At 38.1% G+C, this 27,741-nt stretch overlaps 1 protein-coding gene and 1 pseudogene across 3 annotated transcripts in view; both read left to right on the top strand.

Annotated features, from left to right (window-relative positions):
* The window catches only part of LOC107558540 (rho GTPase-activating protein 29-like), a 37,229-nt gene extending 15,098 nt beyond the window's left edge, over positions 1–22,131 (top strand). Inside the window, exons 3-23 of one of the 3 annotated variants that reach the window (XM_016242192.1) lie at positions 3,608–3,751; positions 7,335–7,431; positions 8,578–8,650; positions 9,017–9,077; positions 9,942–10,088; positions 11,148–11,212; positions 11,362–11,472; positions 11,588–11,668; positions 12,261–12,431; positions 13,538–13,675; positions 13,982–14,172; positions 15,575–15,747; positions 17,138–17,266; positions 17,548–17,646; positions 17,850–18,013; positions 18,163–18,351; positions 18,452–18,589; positions 19,287–19,519; positions 19,691–20,006; positions 20,425–20,536; positions 20,619–22,131. In XM_016242192.1, the coding sequence (XP_016097678.1) occupies positions 3,608–3,751; positions 7,335–7,431; positions 8,578–8,650; positions 9,017–9,077; positions 9,942–10,088; positions 11,148–11,212; positions 11,362–11,472; positions 11,588–11,668; positions 12,261–12,431; positions 13,538–13,675; positions 13,982–14,172; positions 15,575–15,747; positions 17,138–17,266; positions 17,548–17,646; positions 17,850–18,013; positions 18,163–18,351; positions 18,452–18,589; positions 19,287–19,519; positions 19,691–20,006; positions 20,425–20,536; positions 20,619–21,559 (3,773 nt within the window). In that variant the 3' untranslated portion in view covers positions 21,560–22,131. Of the gene's footprint in view, positions 1–3,607; positions 3,752–7,334; positions 7,432–8,577; positions 8,651–9,016; positions 9,078–9,394; positions 9,776–9,941; positions 10,089–11,147; positions 11,213–11,361; positions 11,473–11,587; positions 11,669–12,260; positions 12,432–13,537; positions 13,676–13,981; positions 14,173–15,574; positions 15,748–17,137; positions 17,267–17,547; positions 17,647–17,849; positions 18,014–18,162; positions 18,352–18,451; positions 18,590–19,286; positions 19,520–19,690; positions 20,007–20,421; positions 20,537–20,618 lie in introns of those variants that run through there. The other 2 variants (XM_016242191.1, XM_016242193.1) reach the window with 2 other exon arrangements.
* Positions 22,132–23,832: 1,701 nt separating this feature from the next.
* LOC107558529 (retinal-specific ATP-binding cassette transporter-like) overlaps positions 23,833–27,741 on the top strand; it is a 29,183-nt pseudogene continuing 25,274 nt past the window's right edge.

Below are 27,741 nucleotides of genomic sequence, written 5' to 3'. Positions count from 1 at the left end.
CCAGGATCAGGAAATGGTCCTCCATAAAATGTGCTGCACACATCTGAATATTTGGGTTGAAGGGTCCTTGAACAGTGTTGTAAATACAACTTAACCACTGATTTGTAGTTGTGTCCTCTTTGGGAAGATCAAACAAAGTAGTTTTGCTTTCACAAACAAACAAAACAGCGGCCTAGCGTGAGGGGAAGCCCCGGCTTAGCGTGCGCTGAGGCCGGGATAGAGTGAGCCGAAGCCCCGGCTTAGTGTGCGCTGAGGCCGGGCTAGGGTGAGCCGAAGCCCTGGCTTAGCGTGAGCTGAGGCCGGGATAGAGTGAGCTGAGGCGGCGGAGTCGAGAACGGCGCGCCCGGCGGATGCGACGAATGAGCGGCAACCACATGTGACGGACCCCGGGCTGGACTCCACATTGTCCACAGTGAAAGTTGATGTATTCCCTCAGCGACCAGCACAGATCAGCTCTAGGCATGACGAAGTGGATATCGTCCTCTTTTGGAAGACCAAACAAAGTAGTTTCGCTTCACATGAAGCACGCAGTGTCTTCACGACATGGCTGCAGCATCAACAATTCTACAGTGAGAATAAAAGTTACGCCTTCTTTCTTTGCGTGATTTGGCAGGCGTTATGCAAGTCTTCCCACATAGTGAGGTAGATATGTGGGGGCGTGTTAGAACGAGCCGTTTTAGGTAGGCGTGGCTGACTCTGAACTTTTATAAAGAATATCTCTTTGGATTTGAGACTTTAGTCTTTGCAACTTTACAGATCTTCTTTATGCACCAAGAGCTTGTAACACTCCAAAGAGAAAGGAAAAATTGAAATTGCATCATATGACCCCTTTAATATAATTTTATATAATATATATAAAAGATAGATGGGTAGATAGAAATGTGTATTTGTTTATTATTATTATTACTAATAATAATAATTGTATATTATTTTATATAGAACAATTTTCTAAAATATATTTAAAATTACATAAATTATATGTATGTTAAGTTTATTAAATTAACTTATGTGCATCATGGTGGAAGCACACTTCATTTTCCAGAATTCATTGCTTGTGTTGAAATGAGGTAAATTCAGCTTTCTGTCATTTTAATTCAATTTCCTGAGGTCAAAATTATCAAAACGTATTAAATTCCAAAAATGTCTTCAGATATTTTCAGTATAAATATTATTGTTCCTCAGTTACACACATAAAACACTCTCTATAGAGACCTCATTGACTCATTGAACTGTAGATGATTTAACTAGGAAAGCATGGTGACTTCAGTATCACCTAGAGTAACCGCTCTGCTCTCCCACAGCTCGGAGTAAGACATATAGCTGTAGCAGAACACATCCTGCACCCTCCCACATGCAATAACCTCATCAGATGTGTAATAGCACTCACAGTGAGGGGTCTCTGGGTCAGAAGCGCAGTGTTGGCCTATCTCGAACAGGAGGGGAGCTGGTGAAGATTGGCTGCAGAAGATTGAAACAAAAGCTTGGTTCCGTTCTCATAAGAGAGCACCAGGTTATCTCATCAGGAAGTGGTTATGCATGACACTTGATGAAGATGAATGAGTGCTAAAGCTACAGGACAGTGGCAGACCTGCTGTTCATGCTGGTAAGAGCAGCAGGGGTGAATGTCAGTGCTATGTAGATATGTCACTTTATGAGCTTGGCATATTGACTCATGCAGTGGGTAGGTATTTAGCACAGGGGCACAGTCTCTTTTCTGTAGCAGATTTATATTTTTTACATTTATTCTTTAGTCTTTCACAATGTATATTATCATGTTGTGATGCCTAACCTGACTTATACCTTTTTATTTTAGTTTTTTTTATAATGTTGTAGAAATAGCAGATATTACTGACTATTTAATGGTTATTGGCTGTAATATGAAAATGATCATCCCTTATTTCAATAGCAGTGCATCACTAATGTATGATGATAAAATTGTTTTCCTGTGACTCCCCTTGCATGACTATAATGTGGTCAGACAGCGTTGGCCCTCTGAGGCCAGAAAGCAGCTGTCATTTCCATGGTAGTCACCATCCACGGCAGCATTAGTTTCACCGCGGGCTCTTTTTGTTGCTTTTCGGAAAAGAGATGGAGCGAAAAAAGAAGGTAGAGGGGGTAAAGTCTCCCTGATCCCCTTTTCCATGTGTCGGGTAATCCAGAGGCCACCGTCAGCACAAATGTGGCTTTGATAGCCGGGAGAGAGTGCGACTGAACACGGTGCCCCTGAATGTGTTTATGGGTAAGAGAGTTGTGTGGGTTTGTGTTTGTGTGTAGTTGCAAATCTAGGGGGAAACGGGTCAAAAGAAGCTGTATGGAAAGAAGGCCCCATGTGGGAAGTTCAGTTTGAATGCGTCTGGAAAGTAGACAGCACTCGTGTTTGGTTGGCCTGTGAGTGCTTGTACTGACCAGACAGCAGGCCAAAATTACATAATGAAAGCAGATGAATCAGAAATGGTTATATTTCAAGCCCTGAATCAGTCTGAGGAAATGAGATGTGGTGACATTGATGTAGTGATCGGACAGGTTCATGTTATTGTGTTGATGCAGACCGCAGGTTCCTAATCTAAACAAAAGATTCATTCAGAATGAGTTTAAGCTCTTCCTCCGTCAGGTCATGTTAAGTGTTTGATGACGTGTTTGTTGGCATCAGGTGTCAAAATGGCACATGATAATGATTGTTGTGTTACTTAAGCTGAACTTAGATGTCTGGTACTTGCACTTGTATTTGTTTGTCTAGTGTGTCCTTTTAGAACATTTTGTTTGATAAAAAAAATTCGCTCATATTTAAAAGTTATGATTAGTAACACTTTAGGGACCACATTCACTATTAACTAAGAGTTTCCCTCAATTTAGCTAAAATATGGATATTAAGTAGAGGGTTAAAGGGATAGCTCACCAAAATTTTTTATTTCTGTCATCATTTACTCACCCTCAGGTCGTGCCAACCAAACCTGTATGTGTTTCTTTCTTCTGTTGAACACAAAAGAAGATATTTTGAAGAATGTTGGTAATCAAACAGTTGCTGATAGTTATTGACTTACATAATATTTGTTTTTCAGTACTATATAAGTCAGTAGCTACTAGCAACTGTTTAGTTGCCAACATTTTTCAAAATATCTTCTTTTGTGTTCAGCAGAAAAAAGAAACTCATACAGGTTTGGAACAACATGAGGGTGAGAAAATGATGACAGAAATTTATTTTTTTTGGTGAAATGACCCTTTGACGGATTTAGAATATGGTCATGCAGAATAAGGCATTAATATGTGCTTTATAAGTACTAATAAACAGCAAATATGCTTGTAATATGCAACTAGTTAATAATGAATTGTGCTCCCTAATCTAAAGTGGTACCGAACAAACGCTTAACTTTAAAGGGGTAGTTCACCCAAAAAAATCGTTCCAAACGCGGATACGTTGTTTTCGTTCAGTGGATACTCTCCAAAATGGCTCTCCAATATGAAACTATAGTGTGTAATTGTCCTACACCACTTATGCTTGCAGACATGACCAATGCCACAAATTGTGTGAATAAAAAGGTAAAAGTTTAGTGTGTGATTTTTGTTTTGTTTTTCCTGACTGTAGTGCTTCCGTATGTGTGTGTTTCAGATCACCAGGACTGTCTGCACCAGGTGGTTCACGAGCGACTAGGAGAGCTGTTGCGTGTATTAAAATCTGTGATTTCCAAACATCACTCCCTGAATTCAGTGGAGATCCTCAGCGCGGCCGGGACCCTCATCGCAAAGGTCAAAGGTAAAGCATTGTCTCACTCGCCGCCTTTGACTTTAATATGACACAGTGTAGAAGAATGAGGGAGAGACACTTGTTCGCTTGAAATCTTGTTCCTCAAACTCCCTCTAAAAATTGTTATTAGTAATGATCAACCCAAAATTGCAAGATTTAATTTTCCAGCAATGTACACAAAGCTCTCTGAGATGCATGCAAAAATTAGATCTTTCAAAAAGAGACATTGTTTCTCAAGCTTCTCACAGGGCTGAAATTGGAAAAGCAGAACAATGCATGTCTGCAAGTGTGTTTGTGTGTTTGCTTGGAGTACAATGTCCTTGTCAGAGAAGAGGAATCCCATTTCACTCGGTGCCACGGTGAGAGATTAGCATCTCCATGCATGACGATGCTTCACTTGGCTTGTGGACAAGAATCTCAGAAGTATCTGCATAGCATCTAAACTCTTTTTTTGTGAGTGTTTTGATTGTGCTGTCTTAGAAGCTACTTAGTTGGATATTTTATTATCTAAATCAAAGACACTTTGAGTGTTGCTTAAGTGTGCAAGTACTTTTTGGGCGCATGCATATGTTTCAGTATTAATTTCATATACAAATATTCATTTAACCACATTTTCTGGTATGTGTAGCATCAGAGATGTCAATATTTTCAGTGTTGAAATGGCTGCAGGTTCTCACTTGTTAACACAAACAGAAGCAGGACTTGGTAAATGACGGGTCTTGGTTTATTATGGGGTCACTTTACTTGCACTCTGCACTGTTATTGGGAACTGAAGCTAAATGCCTAGCTTTGTTTTGACAGTTGGGCTCATAGCGGGTCATGTGATGTTTCTGTATAAACATCTCCAAACCTTTTGGTTTCCTCTTTCTAAATAGTTATGTTGCTATGCGTACCTTTTGGTTTCCTCTTTCTGTGCAGCTAGATAATTTTCTCTGTGTAATTGAATTCTTCTCTGTAAATTGAAGTTTTGTTGGTTCTAGCATACACAAATTTTTGTGTGTGCATAAATAGTCAAATTTGCAATATCAATATATTGGCAGCATCTTAAACTTTACATATTTATGAATGTATAGGAATCCTTTGAGGTAATATCATATCATTATCAGAATATTAAATTAATAGACTTATTTAGATTTTATTGATGAAATTTCAGTTTATTGTAAGTATAATAAATTATAAGAATTAAAACATTATATTATATTATATTATATTATATTATTGATTACATTTATAAATAAATTGTGCATTTTAAAAGCCCACAATTTACTGATATTAAAATGTTGTGGAAGTTTGTTTTTGAAAATCCTTATAATTATTATATGATATGATATGATATTATATTATATTATACTGTATTGTATTGTACTTTTGTACACATTGATATTGTATGTTTCTGTGTTTATTCAAATGTACCAAAAAAAAAAACTTTTCTAAATCAATGCACAAATCCAGCTTCTACCACTAGAGGGGCAAAATGCTTATAATATTGCCTTCTCTTTCCAATCTCTCTCACTCAGACATGCACACACACACACACTGAAACCTTTGTAATGTGACACTTGAATAATCAGTGTTCTAGCTCTGTGGCTCGGAGATTAGAATATGAGAAAGGTGAATATCCGGATCGGGAAGCTCCAAGCATGATAAGGACTTCACTGTGGAGTTTGAACAGGCCTGAGTCTCTCATGTTCAGCCCGGCACATGCGTCCGCTGCAGAAATGTGACACTGACCCTCCTGGCTGGGCCTCAGGATGAGATGGGGACCAGCAGGAGTTTAGGCAAACCTTCACGGAGACTCTAGGGAGGACTGCGGTCCAGAATGTTATGGGAACATCGCAATACGAACTCCCCAAAAGCCGCTCAGCGTACCGTCCTGTTCTGAGGAAATATAAATAAAGCTTGTTTTCTTGAACAACAGCCACGAGGAGGTTTTTCACCTTCCTCTTTTCGTCCCGCATCGCTGTTACGCAACTTTCAGGCTTTCTCATGCTCATATTAGATTTCAAAAGTAACTGAAGTTTCTCTGTGGTACGGCGTCTCTCATGGGCTGCCAACAAAAAGGGGGTGTGTTTCTTCCCATCAGCCCTGTGCTCTTTACCTTTCATCACCTACAGGTACATCCCTCGGGGAAGCTCCAAACCCCCTTCATTGGGACCTTTTGACTAAGTGCTGCTCTCCTACTTCCCAGAGCCTACAGAGACGAATCCATCAAATTCTTCTTCACACCCAGTTAGGTGCATTTTAACCACCTGTAATGTGAGGACGTGTCAGTGTCATCCTTATCTGAACAGATAGGTCTGGTATCTTCTGTGGGAAACATCCAGGGGCTCAATGTTTGGTCTCATCCATGTTTTATCAGTTCCTCCCTCTAGATTTAGAGGCAAAATTGATTAGCAAGCCTCACTGGTGCCTGATTTCCCATTTTTGCTTGATGATGTAACTTCCACGTTTGGATTGTGTGTGGACGGTGAGGGCTGCCATTGTGTTCTTGCGAGCTTCAGGATGTCCTGTTGGGGAGGGGTATGTAGAGGGATGGGAGGACGTGAGGACCAGACAGAACTTCGTAAACGGTGGTAGAAGGAGCTTCTGATCCGCATCACGTACGCTTGGGAAACTAAAACCTTTTTTGGAAGATCTCAAATGGTCAAGAAGGTCAGCCTGACTGCCTTGGTTCTTCCATTTAGTCCAGGATTGTCTTCAAGCAAAGTTTGTTGGAGTATTTTGAGGAAAGACCCTAAAAAGTTTCCCAGAAACTATTAGATCTTGACTTTTCATCTGTCTTTTCCTGGCCGTTTGGTGTGTGCTAACTGGATGGGAAGTGTGGTGGTCGGTAAGTGTTCGCTTCAAGGAACTGTGTCTTTAAAGGGAGGTTCTTCATTTGCTTTTTTAGCCACACTATGATTTTATTAAGGGTTTTTGAAAGTTCCTGAAGCTTTTCAGTTGATTGGGACCAGAACGCCAAACTGAGACTGTAATGACTCAGTGGTTAGTTAGTTGAGTTTAAACCAGTGGTGACCAGATAGAAAGAGAAACTTGGTAAATAACAGGTGAAATCTGCTGGAATGAGGTACCTGGACATCTACTGGCCTTCTTTCTTTTCATAAATCTTTGTTCTCCTACTTTTGGAGGGTGTGTTGGGGTGGATTTGGAGTCGAGGGGGGAGGGTGTTGAAATAGGAATGGCGTCAGTGGTTTTGGCGAGGTCTGCTACTTGTTTATTTCCACAGTGTTTATTATTGGAGCTGATTGTAGCTTATTTACACTACTGTTTAGTTCCTCCCCATCTTTACCAGTCCAGTGTTTAGACTCAGGAAGCCAAGTTTTCTTTAGATTGCAGACTGAGCTGTAATGTTGCTACCAGTCTTTGAGTAGAATTTGATTGACATATTTTTATGTAGAAAGTGCCTGGAAAAGAATTACAGCATCTGTAATAAATAGTAACTACATGCATAGAGAGATTTTACATAATACAATCAATACATTATATAATCAGTGTATATTTATTTGTTTTATTAACCATGTAATAAGCAAGAAAATGTATTTTAATATTTTCATATAAAAAATGTGTTCCTTATCTTCTCTCATCTTTGCAGGTGTGAACTTCAAGGAAGTGAATGAAGACAATAAGCAGACACTATTCTCCGAGATCTACACTTCCATAGATACATTGGCCTTCACATTTGGCAATGTGTAAGTGCGGCACGGTTGTTTCATTATGTTACTGTAAATTAATTGCTTTGTCATGTAACATTATCTGATTAGTCATTTAAAAACAACAACAAAAAAACCATCTGAAACATCTGCACACAGGATAGCGACCTCCCTGAGTCAGCAAGCTGAATGTGTGTTCAGCTCATGTCTGTTTTATAAGATAACACAGACTCAATGTGGTTTAGGTGTTGCTTGTTGTTTTTAACGTCAGGCTTATGCATGATGGTGTGCGAGTCATTAGCTTTGTTCCAAACCCTGGTGAACTTCAGCATTTTAATGCATCATAGACAAAAGCTGTTTCAAATGGAAACTTAATGACACTACCTCCAAAAAAATTCCAAGAGAGCATTGCATTGTTTGTAAAGTGATTATTAATGTTGCTTAGTATTTCATTAAGCACTGAAAAGATTCCTAAAAATAATTCAGGGTCAAATAAAATGGATTATTGTACAGAATATTTGTGTATACTGTGTATTTTTATGCTAATAGAAGCACTGAACTGTTAGTTTAGCAACATGCTAACAGCAAACCCTGTTAGAATTAAGTTCTGTGCTAATTTTATTGCTACATCTTTGAGTCTTCGTGTATGTAAAGTATTCCAAAACATTTGTGAGGTTTCATGATGGTTAGTTCTGTTCACAGTGCATGTTTTTGCATTTCACTGCACTGTTTTCCATTGTTTTTCTGCACTGGACAGGTATACTTAACTGTTGTGCTTGCGTCGTTTGCAGCGTCTTGTGCATAACAAAGCATTCTAAAACACAGCACTCAAGTTAATAGTAGCTTGACTATTATAAAATGCATCTCTGCTGTTTTTTTCAGAATATTTTTAGGAGGTCTGTATTGAAGAGTAAGAATATTGCAGTGTTAGCTTAGCTACATGCTCATATCAAAACTAATGCTAATTGTATTAAGCTGCTGCTTATGAAGAATGTTACAAATCACTCACTTACAAGGTTCCACGACTGTTAGGATTCTTCATTAGAAGAATTATTCTTCATTAGAAGGCAGCTACCTATGTGAGCAGAAGTTAGCAGGGTATCGCAATTTTTATTTTGGAACAGAGCTGTTTTGCTGCGTATGTGTTGTTTTAATGCTGAGTAAGTTTTGTCTTGTCTTCCTCAGAGTGTCTGACTTCCTTATGGGAGATGTAGAGAACGGCTCAGCCTCGGGGCTTCCTCAGGCCTGCAGGAGCAGGGTGAGATTTCCCGCTATTTCCTCCTCATCATACACTTTAAAGCAATCTGATAAACAGGTGGTTGAAATCCACGTCAGAATCTGAAGGCTGTGGCCTCTTTATGCGCTGTAGAGATGGGGGTCAAAGAGTGCAAAGCTCAGTAAAGAAAAATAGAAACAAGGTCTGTTTTGGAGAAGAGCGCTCTTCCTGTTTGGACCCACCCCTGTGATATATCTCATGGAAAAAGCCAGTGACATTTTGGCATTGTGATTTGACTGAGTGCTCTCAGATAAAGCAGATATGGAAGATAAACGTGTTTCCTTTTCTGTCTTGGATTGTTTGTTCGTTCGGCTGTCTTTTTATTGTCTCCTGTGTCTTTTATTTTAGTCTTTTGAAAATCTGACAGTGGAGTCCAGCAGATGTGGACCGGAAAAAGATGACCCTCCAGGTGAGAGTCAATCTGTTTTACTTTATTAAGAATTTATAGTTTATAGTTACTTTAAAATACATTTAAATGATGTCCTTTAAAATCAACATGAAATCCAAATGGAATTTTTTTATATCCTTTATCTATCTATCTATCTATCTATCTATCTATCTATCTATCTATCTATCTATCTATCTATCTATCTATCTATCTATCTATCTATCTATCTATCTATCTACCTACCTATCTATCTATCTGTCGGTCGGTCGGTCGGTCTGTCTGTCTGTCTAATCACCTGCCTTTGAAACTATTTTATTTTATTTTATTTTATTTCTCTGCCACTAAAACAAAGTTATTTTTCATCTGACGTTACCAAGCTTTCTTCAACTCCTCCTGTCCAGCCCACTTTTCATGATCCAATTGATTTCTGATGGATACAATTACGTTGATTTTTTCCCCCCTCATTCAATATCCTGTTTCAATTGGGAAAATGTCACATTACGGAAAAAACAAAAAAAACAATGGCAAAGGTTTGAATTTAGCAGCACTTTTTAAACAGATCACACCCACGTAGATACACATATCAAACAGCTGTTCTCAGATCAGATTTCACTAATCGTTCTCTGCATGTGTGAATAAGCTCTCGGCTCACACATTCACTGTCACTTTAAATCCTGGCAGGGCTGCTTAATGCCAATCCACTCTAATACAGCCCCAAGGTCAGTAAACACTTCTGTCATTCATACACGCACTCACACATACGCAAGCACCCTGCCCTTGGTGTAAAAACACTCATGTCTGGGGTGGGCTTGCTGGGATCCATTCGCCAGCCCCTGCCGCTCACCCTTACTGATGTGTTTGGCTGTGTGTCTGTCCTCTTTGCAGGTCCCTCTCCACCCGCGCGGGTGGAGGAGATGGACGGAGCCTTGCTCCGCAGTGACAGCGGGGTGGAGTCAGCGCTGCTCTATGCCAAAGCCTGGTCAAAATACACCAAGGAACTCCTGGCTTGGGTGGACAAACGGCTTAATATGGGTGAGTACAGCATGTTGAGGGAGTTGCATTTAGTTGTCCTTCAAATTACAGTCAAGTTGTGGGTTTTTCAGTGACTGATGAAAATGTGGTATAAAAATGTATAATTGAATATTTAAGTTGGGTATAAGCTCTGCAATCAGGCTAATCAGCAAGCAGTGTGCTAAGTTAATATTGTGGATCTCACAAAACCTAATATAACTAAAACAAACATGTACAAGAAATTCTTAATTTCACAATCTGTAGGTTTGATTATATATTATTATATGTAACATATGCATTGGTTATGATAATATAATTCAGATGACATACACTACCATTCAGAAGTTGGTAAGATTTTTTAATGTCTTATGGTTACCAAGGCTACATTTATTTGATGGAGAGAAAAAAAACACTAAAAACTGTAATACTGTGAAATATTATTACAATAATTGTTTTAATATTTTAAAATGTAATTTATTTCAGTGATGCTAAGCTGTATTTTCAGCAGGCAGTACAGTCATCAGTGTCACATGATCCTTCAGAAATCATTCTAATGTGCTGATTTGGTGCTCAAGAAACATTTATTATTATTATTATCAATGTTAAAAATAGTTGTGCTGCTTACTATTTTTGTGAAAACTGTAATCAATTTTTTTTCATTCTTTTAATCATTCTTTCAAAAGAAGAGCATTTATTTGAAATAAAAAAAATATTTGTAACAATGTTGAAGTCTTTACTGTCAGTTTTGATCAATGTAATGCATCGATGCTGAATAAAAGTTGTAATTTCTTTTTAAAAATATTATTGGCCCCAGACCCCAGATAGCCATTAGAAGTTCTTTCAGCCAATAAAAAGTAACCACTGTATAAAATGCAGACATATATAAAATACAATTCAGTAATATCAAATAAAACATACACAAATTGCTGAAATGTATTTTACACAAAAAGTTATATCCATTCATAATTTACTGAGTGTAACAACTTAAAATATTAAATACTTTTGTTGGTTGGATGACTGTATAATTGCCCTGACAATCCACGACTCCATCTTAATCGTATCCTTCGCTTTTATTCCAAGACATTGAGTGTGCAAAGAGCTACGCCAAGATGGCTGAATCTGCAAAGGCGCTGGCGTCTCAACAGGTTGATATTTCTGCTATGACATGCACTTCATAAAAGTACAATGCAACCTACACATTTTTATTCTCAAGCTATAAAATTCATTGCTAAATAAATGATGGTGCTATCAAAGCTTCTTATCTGTTTATTCAATGCCATGTGGTTTATTTCAGGAGCACATGCCATTCCGGGATATTTACATTTCTGCCTTCAAGAACGATATCGAATACAGCCAGTTGATCATGCAAACCACAGCTGCTCTACAGGCCAACAAATTCATGCAGGTACGGCCACTATTCCATGTTTTGATTCTAATCTGAAGCGTTCATTGTGTAACTGATTAATAGGAAATGTACTACTTCTTTAAAAGTGTATTTGCTTTCCGTGTTTGCTTTCTAGCCTCTGCAAGCTCGAAAGAATGAGCTGGATAAGTTGAGGAAGGAGGTGAAGGAACAATGGCAGAGAGAGCAGAAGAAAATGGTGGGTAGATTTTAATGCAGTCTGTCAAAAGCAGTATTTGCAAAATACGTCGTTCACCGAAAACCGAGCTGGCTGAGCTGTCAGGCTGTTTGTTATTCGAATTTCTCTGCTGATCTAATAGGAACTCAGTGTTAGTAGTAATTACATCAGATTCAATTGCAGAGACTTCATTCTGTTGTTTGTGTGAGATATTTATAAGCAGCCATTTAGCACCAAAGCATGACTTATTATTGCTGAGAAGGGAACAAACAAAGTTTAAGGTTGTGTGATTGTTTGTGTTCTAGTGAATGGGCATTGAGTATGTACGTTCTCTAGTGTGTGTTTGTATGATTTGATAATTATATAAATGTGCTGTGTTATGGATTTGCAGATGTTTATGTGTGACGCGACTTATCTGAAATAAAATAAGTAAAAAAAAAAATCATATTTTGTTATAATTCAGGTAACGAATATTTCATTTTATGGTTTTAGCTTAATGTTTTCCTTACATTAAATAGACTGTTTTTATTACATTTCTTTTAGGATTTCCCTGTTAAAAACTGCTGTTATGATTGGCTAATCATGTGGATGTATTTATATTGTGTATTTCCAGCATGATGCAGACAGTGCGCTGAAGAAGGCCCGGCTTCTGCAGGCACAGAGGCAGGAAGAGTACGAGAAAGCCCGCTGCTCCACCAGTCGAGTGGAGGAGGAACAGATCGGAACGGCGGGAGGAAAACAGCTGGAGAAGAGACGCAAACTGGAGGAGGAGGCTCTGCAGAAGGTCAGACACAGATGCAACACACACCCCATTCCTTAACACAACCGTTGCTTTATTCAAGACTTGATGATTGCAAAATGGATGGATATTGTATTGCACACTTTACTGTCATGCATATCTAAATCTGTGTTAGAGAGTAATTTAATGCAACTGAATTTATGCTTCAGAAGTGTAAAAGTGTCTTGGCTGTTCTGAAAATAGCTCAACTCTTCCACTCACAAGCCATTTTTTCATCAAATAGTGGTGTAGTGTGCCACGTTGTATCATTGGGAAGTCCAGTTCATTTTAGTGAAAAACTGAAATAATACATTTTTAGAGTTGCTTCCAAATTATTTACTAATTGCTTTAACTTTTTTGTAGCTCTGCTTTACCAATAAGTTTGATTCATTTATGTGAATTAGGGAGTTTTTTTTACAAGTTGTACATTTAATGTATTTTAATTATAGTAATTTTGTTATGCTTTTGTCATTTTTATTAGTTTATTTCTATATAGCTTTAGTTTTTATTTCAGTTTTAATAATTTAGTACTGCAACTTAAATGTTTTAATTAAATGAACTAAATTGCATTTCAGTTGTCAGCACTTTTTGTTTTTTAAGTTTATGTTTTGCATATAATATATTAATAATAATAATATATATATATTTTTTCTTTTCCTTCAGCTTTTTAATTTAACAGTTTACAAATGTTTTAGTTAACAATAACAATGCTGAATCTCATTTATGTTTTCACCTTATGTTAATATTAAGATCCTTTTTCTTTCGTGTTATTAAATACAGCTCTATTTTTTAAAAACGTATTATAAAAGTTGTTGGTCATGTAATTAAAAACATTAATTATGTAATAAATATTACATATAATATTAAATACTGCCATTTTTTATTATCAAATTTGTATTTAGTATAGCTACTACTTTTCCTAAACTATGCTACTTTAGTCACGACTATAATTTAACTATAAATTAGTCTCTTTTGGCTAAACAACAAATTCGTTTCAAATACACTTTTCCCAAGTCTGCTGTAAATATTATGTTGTTTTATGACAAAAAGATCCAGAATTGAGGGGAACAGGAAGTATCCTGGTCTAAATATAAATGTGTTTGTATCTGTAGGCAGAGGAAGCCCAAGAACATTATAAGCAGTGCATCACCGATGTCGGGGTGAAGAGAGTGGACCTGGCCAACACCAAGAGCGAGATTCTTACTCAGATACGAGAGCTTGTGTTTCAGTGCGACCTGACCCTGAAAGCAGTGAGTAATAACGTACACACACACACAGTTAGATCAAATCTAACTTATTACTGGTCATTCAGACACAACAGGCACACCTGAGCTGTTATTGGTTGACCTCACTTTAACAAAGTGACCTCAGTCTACAGATTATATTTCACATTGTATGAACCAGGAATGGCACAATGGTCAAGCGATAAATAACATATCTTTTAAACTGTTCCTTTGAAAACAGAATTACTTAAAGCTAATATTTTGTGCGGTTAGGATGAGGTGTTTGTGTCAGAGGTCTGATTTGATAATGATAGTTCATTTTTTTGTTCGCAGGTGACGGTGAACTGGTTTCAGATGCAGCAGGTGCAGGTGGTTTCCCTGCCTGTGAATTTCCAATCACTATGCGAGAATGCTAAACTGTACGAACCAGGTCTCTGTTACACTGAATTTGTGAAGAGTCTTCCCTCTGACAGTACCAGGGTGGAATCGTTCTCCTTTGACATCTCTGGGACACAGAACACTGGGTAGGTTTATATCACTATCTGTAACTTTTTCCTAGCTCAGGACATTCCCACCAAGATGAGTATCCAGGAAAATGTATGTTTTGGAATCACTATGCCAAGTTCTGCGTCTCAAAACTGGCAACAGCCTGCACGCTTTTTCTCCAGATCTTTGACTTTTAAGTCACTGAGTGATGGAGAAAGAGAGAGAGAAAATGAATTGTGTTGGTGAGAATGTCACACAATTGTATGGTCGCCCTCAGGTCTTCCTGAGGAAATGGCTGTGGTCAGGCCAGAGAGGGATACAGGGAATGGGACAGGAGTGAAGGGAGGAATGTTTCTAGTTGTTTCTATTCATCAGATCTCATGTCCACACACACTCATTCTGGCACACGAATCCAAGTTGTTGATATCCTGTGTTGTGTTGGGGACCATATTTCAGAACAACCTCTTTAAAAACACACCTCTTACTCCTGAAACGAAACTCAAAAGCAGTCCAGTCAAAATACCCACAAGGTTCTTTTTAATTTGTGGTTTGGTGAGTGATTCAGTTGAAGGCCTTTTGTTTCAAACTGTTAAGAAATTTTACTGAAAATGCCTGGAAGGTGGTGAAAACTGAATTTCATTTAATCAGTCTCTCTCTTAAACACACGCACACACACACACACACACACACACACATACACACAGTTAAATGTCTTTAAAAAGCAACCTACAGCAAACATTAGTTAAGATGCCTGTGGACAAGTGTAATTTGTATGCAGACATCTCATAAGCAGTACATCTTGCAAAGACATCTTGAATGTTGTTATAATGTTGGTTAATATAACAGGTAATGTTTTTGCATTGCATTAAAGATACAAGATACTTCAAAAGAAAATGTATATCTATATGTGCTTCTACTAAATACTGAGCAAAGGGTCTGAATACTTAGGACCATGTGATATTTCAGTTTTTCTTTATTATGTAAATAAATGACTAAAACCTAGACTAAAATTAAAATGAAAACTGAAAATAAATAAAATAAAAGCTAATAAATATTCTATAAAAGTATATAAATAATACTAAAATAACAGTGATTGATATATATTTTCTGAAAGAAATATATATATTTTGGCAACACTTTAGATTAGGGAACCCATATTCACTGTTAACTAGTTGCTTATAAACATAATATTACTAGCTTATTGGCTGTTTATTATTGGCAGTAAACAGTAAAACGGTTAGTTAATAGTGAATGTGTTCCCTAATCTGAAGTCTTACCTTATTTTTTATATTTTTTAAGCATTCCAACATTGATGAAGCATTTTAATGGCCACAGTCAATATAGCGATGTTCTTTCTCATATCAGGTTTGGGGTATATAAGCTGTCCAAACTAGTCTAAACTGGTTCTAACTGGTTTTCTGAAATACTTTGTCTATGCAGGTTGCCCCTCTCAAAGCGAGTGATGAATAGTGGTCACTCAACCCAAGTTCACTTATCCCAGGTGTCTCTCACACCTGGAGACTTCCTGAGTGCTGACGAGGTGGAGAGTCACGTCCAAGCACGCACCGGAAAGATGACAGACGGATGCTCGAACAGCAGTACAGATATTCAAGGTAGTGCATCAAACAAGCTCTTTACTAGTGAACAAATGGTCCTTAAAAGCACAGTGAGATCCAGTGAGGCTGCATCACTGCGGGGTTTGGCTGACTTCCCTGGAATGCTAAAAGTGAATCAGTCCCTCGGGATGCGCCCTCGTTTATCTCTTCCATGAAAAAGTTAGTTCTTTTCACTGATGACTGATCAAACCTCCGCTCTTAGATACGCCTGTCAGACCTGCTTTTAGCAGAGATCAATTGGACACATTAGTGTTTTAAGACTTCTCATTAAGGTTTACGAGAATGTGGAAGAAGAAAGGGCAGAGGAAGTGGGCGGCATATACACATGCAGCACTCAACTGATCATCTGTGAAGATGTTCTTGACTCTCATTTCCTATTTCCTGAATCAACTTATCGTCCTGTTTATTGTTAGGGCTGGGTATCAATACTGATTCAGTAATGATACAATTTATTTTTGACTTGCCGGGTCTAGATTCAATTGAATTCTGATTTAAATTGGATTTTGTTCAATTCATTTGGATTTATTTCAGTTATAATGTCCATTTTGCACACAGTACACATGAAGCAAATTCTCTATCTGCTAATTGTGTAACTTTTACAGTGCACTCTTTCAAACTAAATCAAACAAAGTAACTTTAACTAAAACTTTTTAATTAAAAGATCCAGTTCCCAAGTGTCATTTGTTTGGGCTAAACTGGTACATTATATGATTATTATTTACTAAAAGGAACCGCGGTTCAGAAGAGTATTTTGTTTTGGGAATCTACCTATTACTGTAAAGCTGCTTTGAGGTCTTCTGTAAAAATAACCTGTTCATACGAGTCATTTGTTTCAGGAATCTCTGTACACTGGTACATTATATGTTTCTGATTCACTAAAAGGGACCAGTTCATAAAAATAATTTGTTTTGGGAATATGCCTATTACAGTAATGCTGCTTTGAGGCCTTCTGTAAAAAGAACCTGTTTGTAAGAGTAATTTGTTTCAGGCATCACTGTACACTGGTACACTATTTGGTTATGATTCACTAAAAAAAAGGCTAATTTGTTTCAGGAATCAGGTAAACTATATATTTATGATTCAATACAAAAGAACCAGTTCATAAGAGTAATTCGTTTTGGGAATCTGCCTATTACTGCTTTGACTTCTGTAAAAAGAACCTGTTCGTAAGAGTCATTTGTTTCAGGCATCACTGTAAACTGGTACACTATATGGTTATGATTCACTAGAAATGAACTGCGTCATAAGAGTCATTTGTTCATGAATCAGTCATGTATGCACCCATGTTACATAGTAAAACACAATGATGGATAAACATACAGTATACATTAAAGCAGAACTTGTGTATTCAGATAAAAGTTTCTGAATGTTATGTCGTGTTCAATAGCTCTGAGGATCCAGGGTCCATTCCGGGTCTGGAGGACCAGCAGTCAGGGTGGGGGTATGTGCAGTGACTCTGAGAGCGCTGGAGGAAGTAGTGAATCTCGCTCTATGGACTCCCCTATGGCAAGCCCAGGTACAGCAACACTCACTCTTACTCTTATGAATCTCTTTTTGCTTGAGGCAAAAAACACACATGATCGACAGGTCTTGTGTCACAAGTGTGCGTAACATAGTTATGGTAAACCAACCAGTCAAGCTTTCTGGTGCATAATTACCCAGAAAGTCATCGAGTGCTTACAGTAACATTCTATTCATGTTTACTCTCAAATGCATTACCATTCAAAAGCAAGTCAGTAAGACTTTTTCAAAGAAATTAATACATTTAGGTACATTTACATTTATTAATACATCCAGGTGATTTTAAGAGAAGGCTTCCCAGAACCCCATCCACAGGCACCATGTCTTCAGCAGATGATCTGGATGAGAGAGAACCACCGTCTCCTTCAGATAATGGTGAAGTTTTGTACATTGAATAACACTTCCAAACATGCTCTCTGGCTGTTTGACATTGCATACATATTGTACAGAATGCACAGAATGTCGTCCAAGCATGCTGACAGTCCGCTAGAATAGTTGCTGGAAACATTTTTCAAAGTCCTTTTGAAATATCCTAATGAACAGAGCAAAAAAAAAAACTCGAAACGTTGTTTTTTCAGGTCTGAGTGAAATGATAACAGAGGCAGCCAGCTCTCCTGGACCCTTCCGCAACACGCAGATGTCTAAAGCGGCGCAGACACACAAGCTGAGGAAGCTCCGTGCACCATCGAAGTGCAGGGAGTGTGACAGTCTTGTGGTATTTCATGGTGCTGAATGCGAGGAAGTGAGTCCTTACACACACAATTACATTATTATTTGTAAGATCATGCTTTTTCATGTTTTTGCTGCAAATGCCATTTCATGCCTTAAAGGCGAAATATAATTCATGGGGATTTACTTATATAATCTAATCTTCATCCATGTCGTTTTCAGTGTTCTCTTGCTTGTCATAAGAAGTGTTTGGAGACTCTTGCCATCCAATGTGGGCATAAAAAGCTACAGGGAAAACTGCATCTGTTTGCTATTGACTTTGCTCAGGCAGCCAAGAACAGCCCTGATGGAATCCCCTTCATCATCAAAAAATGCACCTCGGAGATCGAAAACAGGGCTCTGAACATCAAGGTGTCTACTTCCTCTTTATGTCTTATGTGTTTCCTGGAGGATATGAACTGTAAATGCTGAGCAAGACTGAAAGGAGATGTTTTGTTGTTTTTTTAAAAAGGGAATTTACCGTGTTAACGGTGCCAAATCTCGGGTGGAGAAGCTTTGTCAGGCCTTTGAGAATGGCAAAGACCTGGTGGAGCTTTCAGATCTCTACCCTCACGATATCAGCAACGTCCTCAAACTCTACCTACGACAGGTGTCTGTCAAATTTATCTTGACAAGTATTTTTTAATGCTTGTAATTTAATTACTATTATTAGCAATTATTCAATTTAATTATTTAAGAAACTTTAAAAAAAAAGTTGATTATTAGCCGTTTTATTTTATTTATTTATTGATTTTAGGGCTGTCAAACCGATTAATCGCATTCAACATAAAAGTTTGTGCTTACATAATATATGTGTGTGTACTGTATATATTTATATGTGTATATAAATACACACACATACAGGTTCTATTTCTTAAATTTAACATGTATATACACCAGTGATGGGCAAACGTGGCCCTTCCAGGCCACTTTCCTGCAGAGATTTGATCCAACCCTGATATGACTCGCCTGCCTGTAGCATTCTAGTAGTCTTGAAGACAATGATTAGCTGGTTCAGGTGTGTTTGATTAGGGTTGGAGCTAACCTCTGAAGGAAAGTGGCCTGGAAGGGCCAAGTGTGCCCACCCCTGATGTACACACATATATTATATAAACTCAATCTTTTATTTAGGATGCGATCGATTGCGATTAATTGATTTGACAGCCCTAATTTATTTTTGATTATTAGCCCTGCTATTTTGTAGTTTTTATTTTTATTTTCTTTATAAAAATGATTTATTTATAAAATAAAGTAAAAATGTTTCCATATTATTTTAATAATAAAAATTATAATTTTATACCCCTTAGCTCCCAGAGCCCCTGATTCTTTTCCGATACTATAATGACTTCATCGGATTGGCTAAAGAGAGTCAGAGTATCATTGTTGATGAGGTAGAGGCATCAAGAGGAAGTACCACCTCCGACAGCCTGCAGATCAGCGTAGAGCTCAACCGGGTACTCTTCAAGATTAAAGATCTGCTGCGTCAGCTTCCTTCAGCCCACTACAAAACCCTGCAGTTCCTTATTCAGCACTTGCACAGGTGTTTGACTCCCACACAGACACGAACAAACACAAATATGGAAATCTATCATGTTATTTGTGCATTTATTCTAACCAAACACTGTTAACTATTAAATACTGTGTTTTAATAAGAATATCAATGCTAACGGCATCAGAAAACACAGTTTGTAATCACGTTTTTTTTTTATAGGGTAACAGAAAGGGCAGATGAGAACAAGATGACTGCCAGTAATCTAGGCATCATCTTTGGTCCCACACTGATCAAGCCCCGACAGGCAGATGCAGAGGTCTCCCTGTCCTCTCTGGTGGACTACCCCTTCCAGGCCCTGATCGTGGAGCTTTTGATCCGCCATTATGAGATGATCTTTGACACTCCTCTGAGTCCTGTTCCACCTTCCTCACCTGTAGCAGAGAGCTCTCCACTCTCCATCAAATCACGCTTCACCCCACAGGAGAAGGAGCAGCAGCTTAGACGACATTCAAAGTCCCTGGTGGACATTAAAGAGGTGAGGCTGTTTGTTGATGTTTATGATGATAATAGCTGAAAATATTGTTTTTTGAATATAAACTATTAATAAATATACTTTATAACTTGCTCTTCTACTGGAAAGTCCTTAAAACCAGCTTTGATAGGTTTCACACTGGTCCACAACCTTGTCATTACCTGGTCAAGATGTTTGTTTGTTTCCTGGTTGGACCATCTTGATCAAGCTAGTTAGGACTGGTTAGGACCACCTTTGACCAGTAACAGTTGGGTTCTTTGTGGTCCAGTCTTATCCACCATGCCTAATGAAAACCAAGTCCACCAACTGCTTGATCCAGCAGAAAAAATCTAACGAAATCTTGGAAGTCTACCAATAAAAAGCTATCTAATAAAGGAACAGTAATTCATATTTTTGCCTTTGTTTCATTGTCACAAAGCAGCAACAGCCAAAAGCTAAAATGTATAAAAGACACTCCTCCGTAATACCTTCTACACACCTGATGGATGAGGTGAAAGAGGGGAAGATAAGGTCTGACAAAGACTTCGCTGCAGGTCAGTGTTGTTTTTCTTGGCTAAAAAACCCATACAGTGATTTATCAAACAACCAAACTTCAACTTTTCTATTTACATGCAGTTTGCGATACAGTGGACATCAACAAGCTCCTATCGTCAAGCGTTCCTGAAATGCCAAACTCGCCTGGTCTCAGCCGGCGTAACCACGTCACCAGAGATCAACTACGGCCTCCGAGACCCAAGCTGACCTCTCGACCAATCAGCATGCCAGCCGAGCGGCTCCTCAACCTCGCCAAGGTGGACGAATGTAACGTGAAGAACGCCGTAGAGCAGGATGACAACCACGGTCAAGATCCCGTCATCGAGGAGGTGTCCGAAGAGGAGAAACCCAAGTCCAGAGCGGGAAACCATTACAGGAAATCGTACATCGATACACAGACGCTACGGCGGACGTGGGACAAGCAATATAAGCATCATGACATCACTCCGAAGACCATTGTGACCATTGCTGACTCTGGGACCAATGACGCCAACGTTCATACTACTCCTCTCACGTCTTTGTCTTTCTCAGAACACACCAAAACCCCCAACACTGTTCTTTCTAACAGATCTTACACCATTGCTGTGAGGCCTGGGCGGACTTTGCGTAGGGAAGGAAACGTTAGCGAATACTGCCCTGTTCCCACAGCCTTCAGGCCTCCCAGAACTCTGCAGCCTCCTCCTGGAACGTTCTACAAACCTCCAGGTAGCCGAACCAAATCATTAACAGAGGTTGAGCTTAAGACTATTAGAGCAACCGCAAACAGCACTGAGGAAGAAGAGGAGGATGACGACGACGATGAGGAGGAAGGGTTTGGGGTGGAAGTCTCGGTTGATGAGCCTGAGCCAGATTTGGATCCAGAACCATCGGCAGATGCCCACAATACAAACCCACTTCTGCTCCCCCAGTCTCCCAGCTCCAGTCCAGAGGAGCTCGAACAAAATGAGACCAAACCTGTATACCAGAGACTCAGATCGCGCCGTATGCAGGATCTCGAACACAGGGAGGCTCATTTTGTTTGAGTACGATTCGGTGAATGGGGAACAACCGGGAACGTCATCCCAGGACGAGGGGATGCGTATTGGGTCCAGGGAGCCTGTGTCTCTGACCCGTAAATTTTAGCAACAACCCCGTTTTGTATATGTGGAAATATGTTCCTATAACTGTGAAGAGATCCAAGGACGTGATATATATCTATATATATATCTATATATCTATATATTAATATATTTCTCATCTGCAGTTTGTAATAATCAAACAAACCCCTTGGACAAGAATTTACATAGTATGCACTTAATGTTTTTTACTTTATCACATTACTTGTGCACCAATAACTCCAGAACGTCACTGTCACTGTGCAATTTCATTTACACTGTATATGGATTTTTTTGTTTAGAAAATATATAAATATATATTCTGTGTATTTCTGTATTTTTATGTTTTACTCCAAAACCAAATTGACCAAGCTGTTACAGTTGAGTATCGTCACTTTATAATAATCATAAAATGCACTTATTAGACTTTGGAACCGTATGTTTTTTTCGCTACTGAATTGTTGAACTGCATGCAGTGTTAATTTTGTTATTCAAGAACAACAGACAGATGTACAAAGGTATTTTTTATTTTTGTCTTGTTTCTTTCTTTTTTTATACAGAAATTTTTATATTATTGTTTTTTGTCTGTTAATAGAGAGTTTTCAGAAATGCATTTTGGCCCACATAGCCTACTGTATTTAGTGTTCATATAATATTGTAACAGTTTGCCCAAAGGTTTTTTTTTTTCTTTTTTATTATTATTTTTAATGGTTCATATCAACAACAACTGAAATGTCAATATACCCAAAACAAGCAAGTCAAGCCAAAGGAAGTGCCTTCATTTATGAGAGTCCACTGACTGGTTGTCCAGCACAAATTAGCTGGTCTAAACCATATTTTAGTCCAGTTTAAGACTCAATCAGTGTCTTTTGTAAATGGCACCCATGTATGATGTGATGATAGAAACTGATACCTTTAAAATCATTTGTAATGTCTTACCTTCCTTCAAGTGTAAAAACAGGTACATGTGAGAATACACACTTGTAATTTATTAAAACCACAGCTGATGTCATATTTGATTCCATGTTTTTACTTGAAATTTTCCTGATCTGTTTCTCAGACTGTGCAAAAAAGGCATTTTTGAAGCCCTATTCCTAAATTTGACCTATATTCCTTACTACATCACATATTAAAATATTTGTGAATGACAAATATGATTATTGATACACACAATTGTTTAAATATGATTAGCATCACTTATTATTGGTTGTTTATGCCTCATTTATTATCATAGTGCATCCTGATATAACGCATCTTGAGATAAATAGCATTTTATATAAATTTTTTATAATTGTATATAACATTTTATGCAAATGTGTTGTAATGTTAATGGTACCTAATTCGGAGAACATATATTTTAATTAAAAAAAAATGCTAGAACTATGGCAAGATATGCATTGTAATGTTTTGAGAGTTTTTGCATAAATGAGTCGCCTAATATTGTTATGTGTGGCGGCCATTGAGGCATGTTGTCACAAAAGGAAATTTATTTTTTCCTTGGCAATGTCTGTAAAAATAGCACTTTCTTTCTTTCTTTCTTTTTGGTAGCCTTTCATACTTTGACTTAACTTGTGACAACTTGCCCCGGTCTCCAATATATATAGTATATTCGCCACTAATGAATGAGATTGAATTTATAAGACTTCATATTCGCCTCCAATTGTGCTGTTAGTTAGGTCACAGGTCCAATGAAGCATAGATTGGGCTCAGAGCACTGGCTCTTTCACTGGTGAAAGGAGCTTAAATCAATCAGATTAGAAACCTGCTTTGTTGTGTCTGTAGCAAACCTACAAGTCGGTCGAGTAAGACGGCCATGAGCTTCAGCAGATGTAAGCGTAAAAGACCGTCCTTCTCCTGAGGTGAGTTCTTCCTGTTTAATTATGTTTTACATGTGTCTTTTAGCCATTTCCGAGTGAATGGTGATTGGGTGTTACATAAAGGAGCATTCAGGCCTGTTACATAAGAGAACTGTGTTTGTCTCTAATATGGTGAACCGACAGCCCTCACAATTCATTACTTGTCTCATTATGTCTCATGATTGGTCTTATGATCTGTCCAGATACACTTTTAACTATTTCTTAGTCTATGTGTTTATTTTGCACCTTTCTGAGGGATAGAAATCAGAAACTGATTTGGTTGCTACCTCATCCTACATGGCTATAGGTTTATATTTGCCCTATTGCCGTTGGGTTGCTCACTGGGGGTTGTGAGGCCCTGTTTTCTGTAAGACTGCTTTGGAACAGTATGTATGAAGTCTTGCATGAGGTCTTATGTGTATTATTCTTATGTTGGGATAAGACCACCGGTGCATTTGACTCAAACATATCTTAAAATAATCAGATATACAACCATGCAGGAATGTTTGAGTTCGTGAGGGTTTGGTCTGTGGTTGATTTGGCCAGGTAGGGCACTTGTAAGTGACCCCCTGTGGGGGTGCAGAGCAGCGGTCATGGGAACCAACAGCCAGGTGCGGCTGCTCCTCTGGAAAAACTGGACTGTCCGCATGAGGCAGAAGGTGAAAAGTTCAACTTGCTTCCTCACGATATGCATAGGAAATCTAGAAAATTGCTACATTTCATTGAGTAAAAGTAAATTCCAGTCATGCAATGAATATAGGTTAAGATTTTGTTCAAGGACTCAAACAGCTTCATGTGACTAGCTGGGTACAAATCAAGGGGTTTACAGTATACCTGTTAACAAAAAGGATCTGTTTACTGCCATTTTGGGCATTTCTAATATATTTCCTGCATTTTCACCCCAGACGCGGCTCTTTATGGAGATCATGTGGCCTGTGGTGCTATTCATTGGACTGGTTTGGCTGAGAAGAGCGAACCCCCTTTACCGCCAACATGAATGTATGGATGCCTGAAAATGATTTTAATAGTTATAATTAAATACATTTGTAATAATTTAATTTTCTTAACCTTTGTATATATATATATATATAATTTAATATTGTTAAATACATTTGTAATAATTGTGTTTTTAAAGTCATTACATAAGTCATTACTTACATTCCAATGTCGTATTCAAAGAGCAGCAAGTTCCCACTGATGTTGGCTGATGTTTGTGATGCATATGCTCCTTTGTTGGCAATAATAACCAGGTTTCTCCACCTCAGGTCACTTCCCAAACAAAGCCATGCCCTCCCCTTCCATGGATCCAAGGGATCTTCTGCAATGCCAACAACCCCTGTTTCCAGCACCCAACCCGTGGAGAGTCTCCAGGCCTGGTGTCCAACTACAACACCTCAATGTGAGTTGATTTGCATGTACAAACTAGTGCATATGTACTAGTCCTCCATCGCTCTAATACATCGCTCTAATAATCCCTCTCTGTTCAGACTGGCTCGGTTTTGGGTGGACGCACAGGAGCTCCTGTTCGAAGATATAGAGTTTTTGCAATTGGGACGATTATGGCAGGAACTCGTGGCCATTAGCAACTTCATGGACACCCTCCGGACCAATCCAGAACTGATCGCGGGTCAGTAAACCTCACATCACCTCAGTTTCCCAGCCGTTCCTTCACTGTTTACACCACGCTCTCAGATTACATCACATGTTCAATCTGCCTTGAAGAGGTTCTTTCATGGGGAATGCTAAGAAACGTATGCTCCTTCCATACTATTATTTTTAGAGAAAGCACTTCCATTTGTTTACCTCTTGATGGGACACACAAATAGAAGTTGTCTGGGTTTGAATCAGACATTCCTATGCAGACAGCCCTAATGGGCCTGTCCTTGCTAAAAAAAACAAACGCCTGTGGCACATCAGTAGAATGTGATTGATTGTCCTCTGATGATTGACTGCATGTAGGATTGTCCAGAGCATTATGGTGAAAACCTTTGGTTCCTGGCAGAAGAAAATGTCTTAAGCTCAGTCCTACGTGCAGCAGATTGCATTCAAAGTGCTAATAGCTCCGTGAACCTTGAGAAAAAGACCCATGACTTTGTTTTTGTGTCGTGTGAAAGAGTCTCTGGCTCCTTTAGGTTCCTGGCACTGATTCACACCAGAATCTCTCTCCTCTTTTAAAAATAAGCATAGAAAGAGCAATATCTTGGCCAAATTTCAGCAGGCCATGGATGCCTGGAATACCAGAATCTGTTCGTCTCATCCGAATGATTGTCATGCTGCTGAAATCCTTCCAGCTGAGCATCTCTTAAGAATCTTATTGAAATTATTCGCTCTGGCATCCTGTTCACACATTTTGTTCATTTCATCTGCAGGTCGAGGTGTGAAAGTGGAGGATATTTTGAAGGACGATGAAACTCTCACTTCATACCTGCTCAGAGATGTTTCTCTCACAGAATCTGTGGTAGATCAGCTGGTCCGTTCACAGATCCGCCCTGAACAGGTGACATATGCTGGTTTATAATTATTAGAACCAGAAAAATACATTTTCCCTGTTAAGTCCACTTACAAGCTTATCAATAAAAGCACAACATATTTGTAATTTATTTTCCAAAAATTCTTGATGAGTTCTTTTTAACCATTTTAACTAGAAAACAGGGGGCTGTTTTTCTAGTTAAATGTGGGAGATTTTATTTATCAGTATTAGTTAATATATTGGATATTTAATTGTGCAAGTTCATTTCACCCTATTTTACATAATGATTATCTTTGTCAGCATTTAACAGTGGTTCTCAACCTTTTTGACTTGAAGGCCCCAATTGTCCAACTAAATAGTTGAAGGCATAAGACATTTCTTCTGATATTTCTGCTGTAAATAGGACAATGCTGTTAGTTTTAAACTTTTTATTAACAGAATCAGAAAATGTATATTAAAAATATATTTATTTAATTTATATAAAAATGTAATATATTTATAAATATAAAAATATATAAATTTATTTTGTGGTTAAAGGTTCTAAATCTGTATGTTTTTCAATAAAAATAACAGTTCTTGAGGGGAAAAAAGAAATATGATTCATATTCATTTTATTTAATTTTTTCTTATTTTTCTTTTTTGTGTGATTTAAAGTTTTAATTAAATATAAAATTATGTAATAACACTTAAATGATCTTTAGCAAAACGAATATTGATTGATTTTAGTTTAGTGTTTTTTTCTTTCATTTTTTAATGTTTTAATATAATTCAATGTTTTAATTTAATTTAATAAGTTTTAATTTAATTTGAAATCAAATTTTTTTTAAATTTAATTTTAATTTATTTATACAAAATAGTAGTAATTTATTACATTTTATTATATATTATATGAAAATAATAATTGTCTCTTATCTGTATTTCCCAAAATTGCAATATTAATTAGCACTATTTACTGTAAGCCTCTGAGATCTCAGAGAGGTCGCTGACCCGAAGCAGCCTTTTTTTGTGATTGTCTAATTAAGTCGTGAATGATAAGCAGATTGACTTCGTCGCCGAGACAAAAATTAATCTGCTTTCTATGCATGTAAATAGACTTTGTTGGTGGACTTGAATGTCTCTGTTTGAGACTGAGAGAATCTTGGCCGGTTCTCAAGTGCCCGTTTGTTCAGCATCAGACTGCATGTTTGGGTTTCTCAGCTCTCTGTATGAACCCTTTGTAATGTATATATTTGTCATCCCAGGCCCCTGCGAGTAATCAGACCCCCAACCTGAGGCAGTTCGACTCTGGTCAAGCCTGGCCCCCATAATACCCAGCCCGAGATTTATTTTAAGTGCGAACAATGCATGGATGGTGGTTTGCACGAGACTGCGTCTCCTTTGATCTTGAGGGCAGCATTGAGGAGGTGGTCCAGAGGAAGTTATAGTATGAACACAATGACATCAGGGTCCAAGTCACTTTCATATGGAAATGTAAGGGAGAGGAATGCAAGGCATTTTGAAGGCTTTCTCAGAGGTGCTGCCAGTCAGCCAGCAGGGGCGTACAGAGGAAGATGGAATGTTCTGGTTGGATAAGTCCTTAGCTACTAATGAAACCGAGAAAGAGAGAGGAACACAGGGAGAAAGCAAGCTGGATGCATGAAGCTGGAGGTTTTCCAGTTGGGGTTTTGCACACTTATTTGGAGTCATGGCTTGGATCCATGTTTCATCCAAGTGCACATCTCATTGCTGAGGCAAAGAGACACTTTGAGCTTTGAAACATCATTTCTCAGTAAGGGAAACAAGTG

The sequence above is a fragment of the Sinocyclocheilus grahami genome, unplaced genomic scaffold, assembly GCF_001515645.1.
Source record: "Sinocyclocheilus grahami isolate Dianchi unplaced genomic scaffold, SAMN03320097.WGS_v1.1 scaffold648.1, whole genome shotgun sequence".
Taxonomy (NCBI): Eukaryota; Metazoa; Chordata; class Actinopteri; order Cypriniformes; family Cyprinidae; genus Sinocyclocheilus; species Sinocyclocheilus grahami.
Note: the sequence above shows the minus strand (reverse complement) of the source record. Positions and strands in the feature narration are given on the sequence as shown.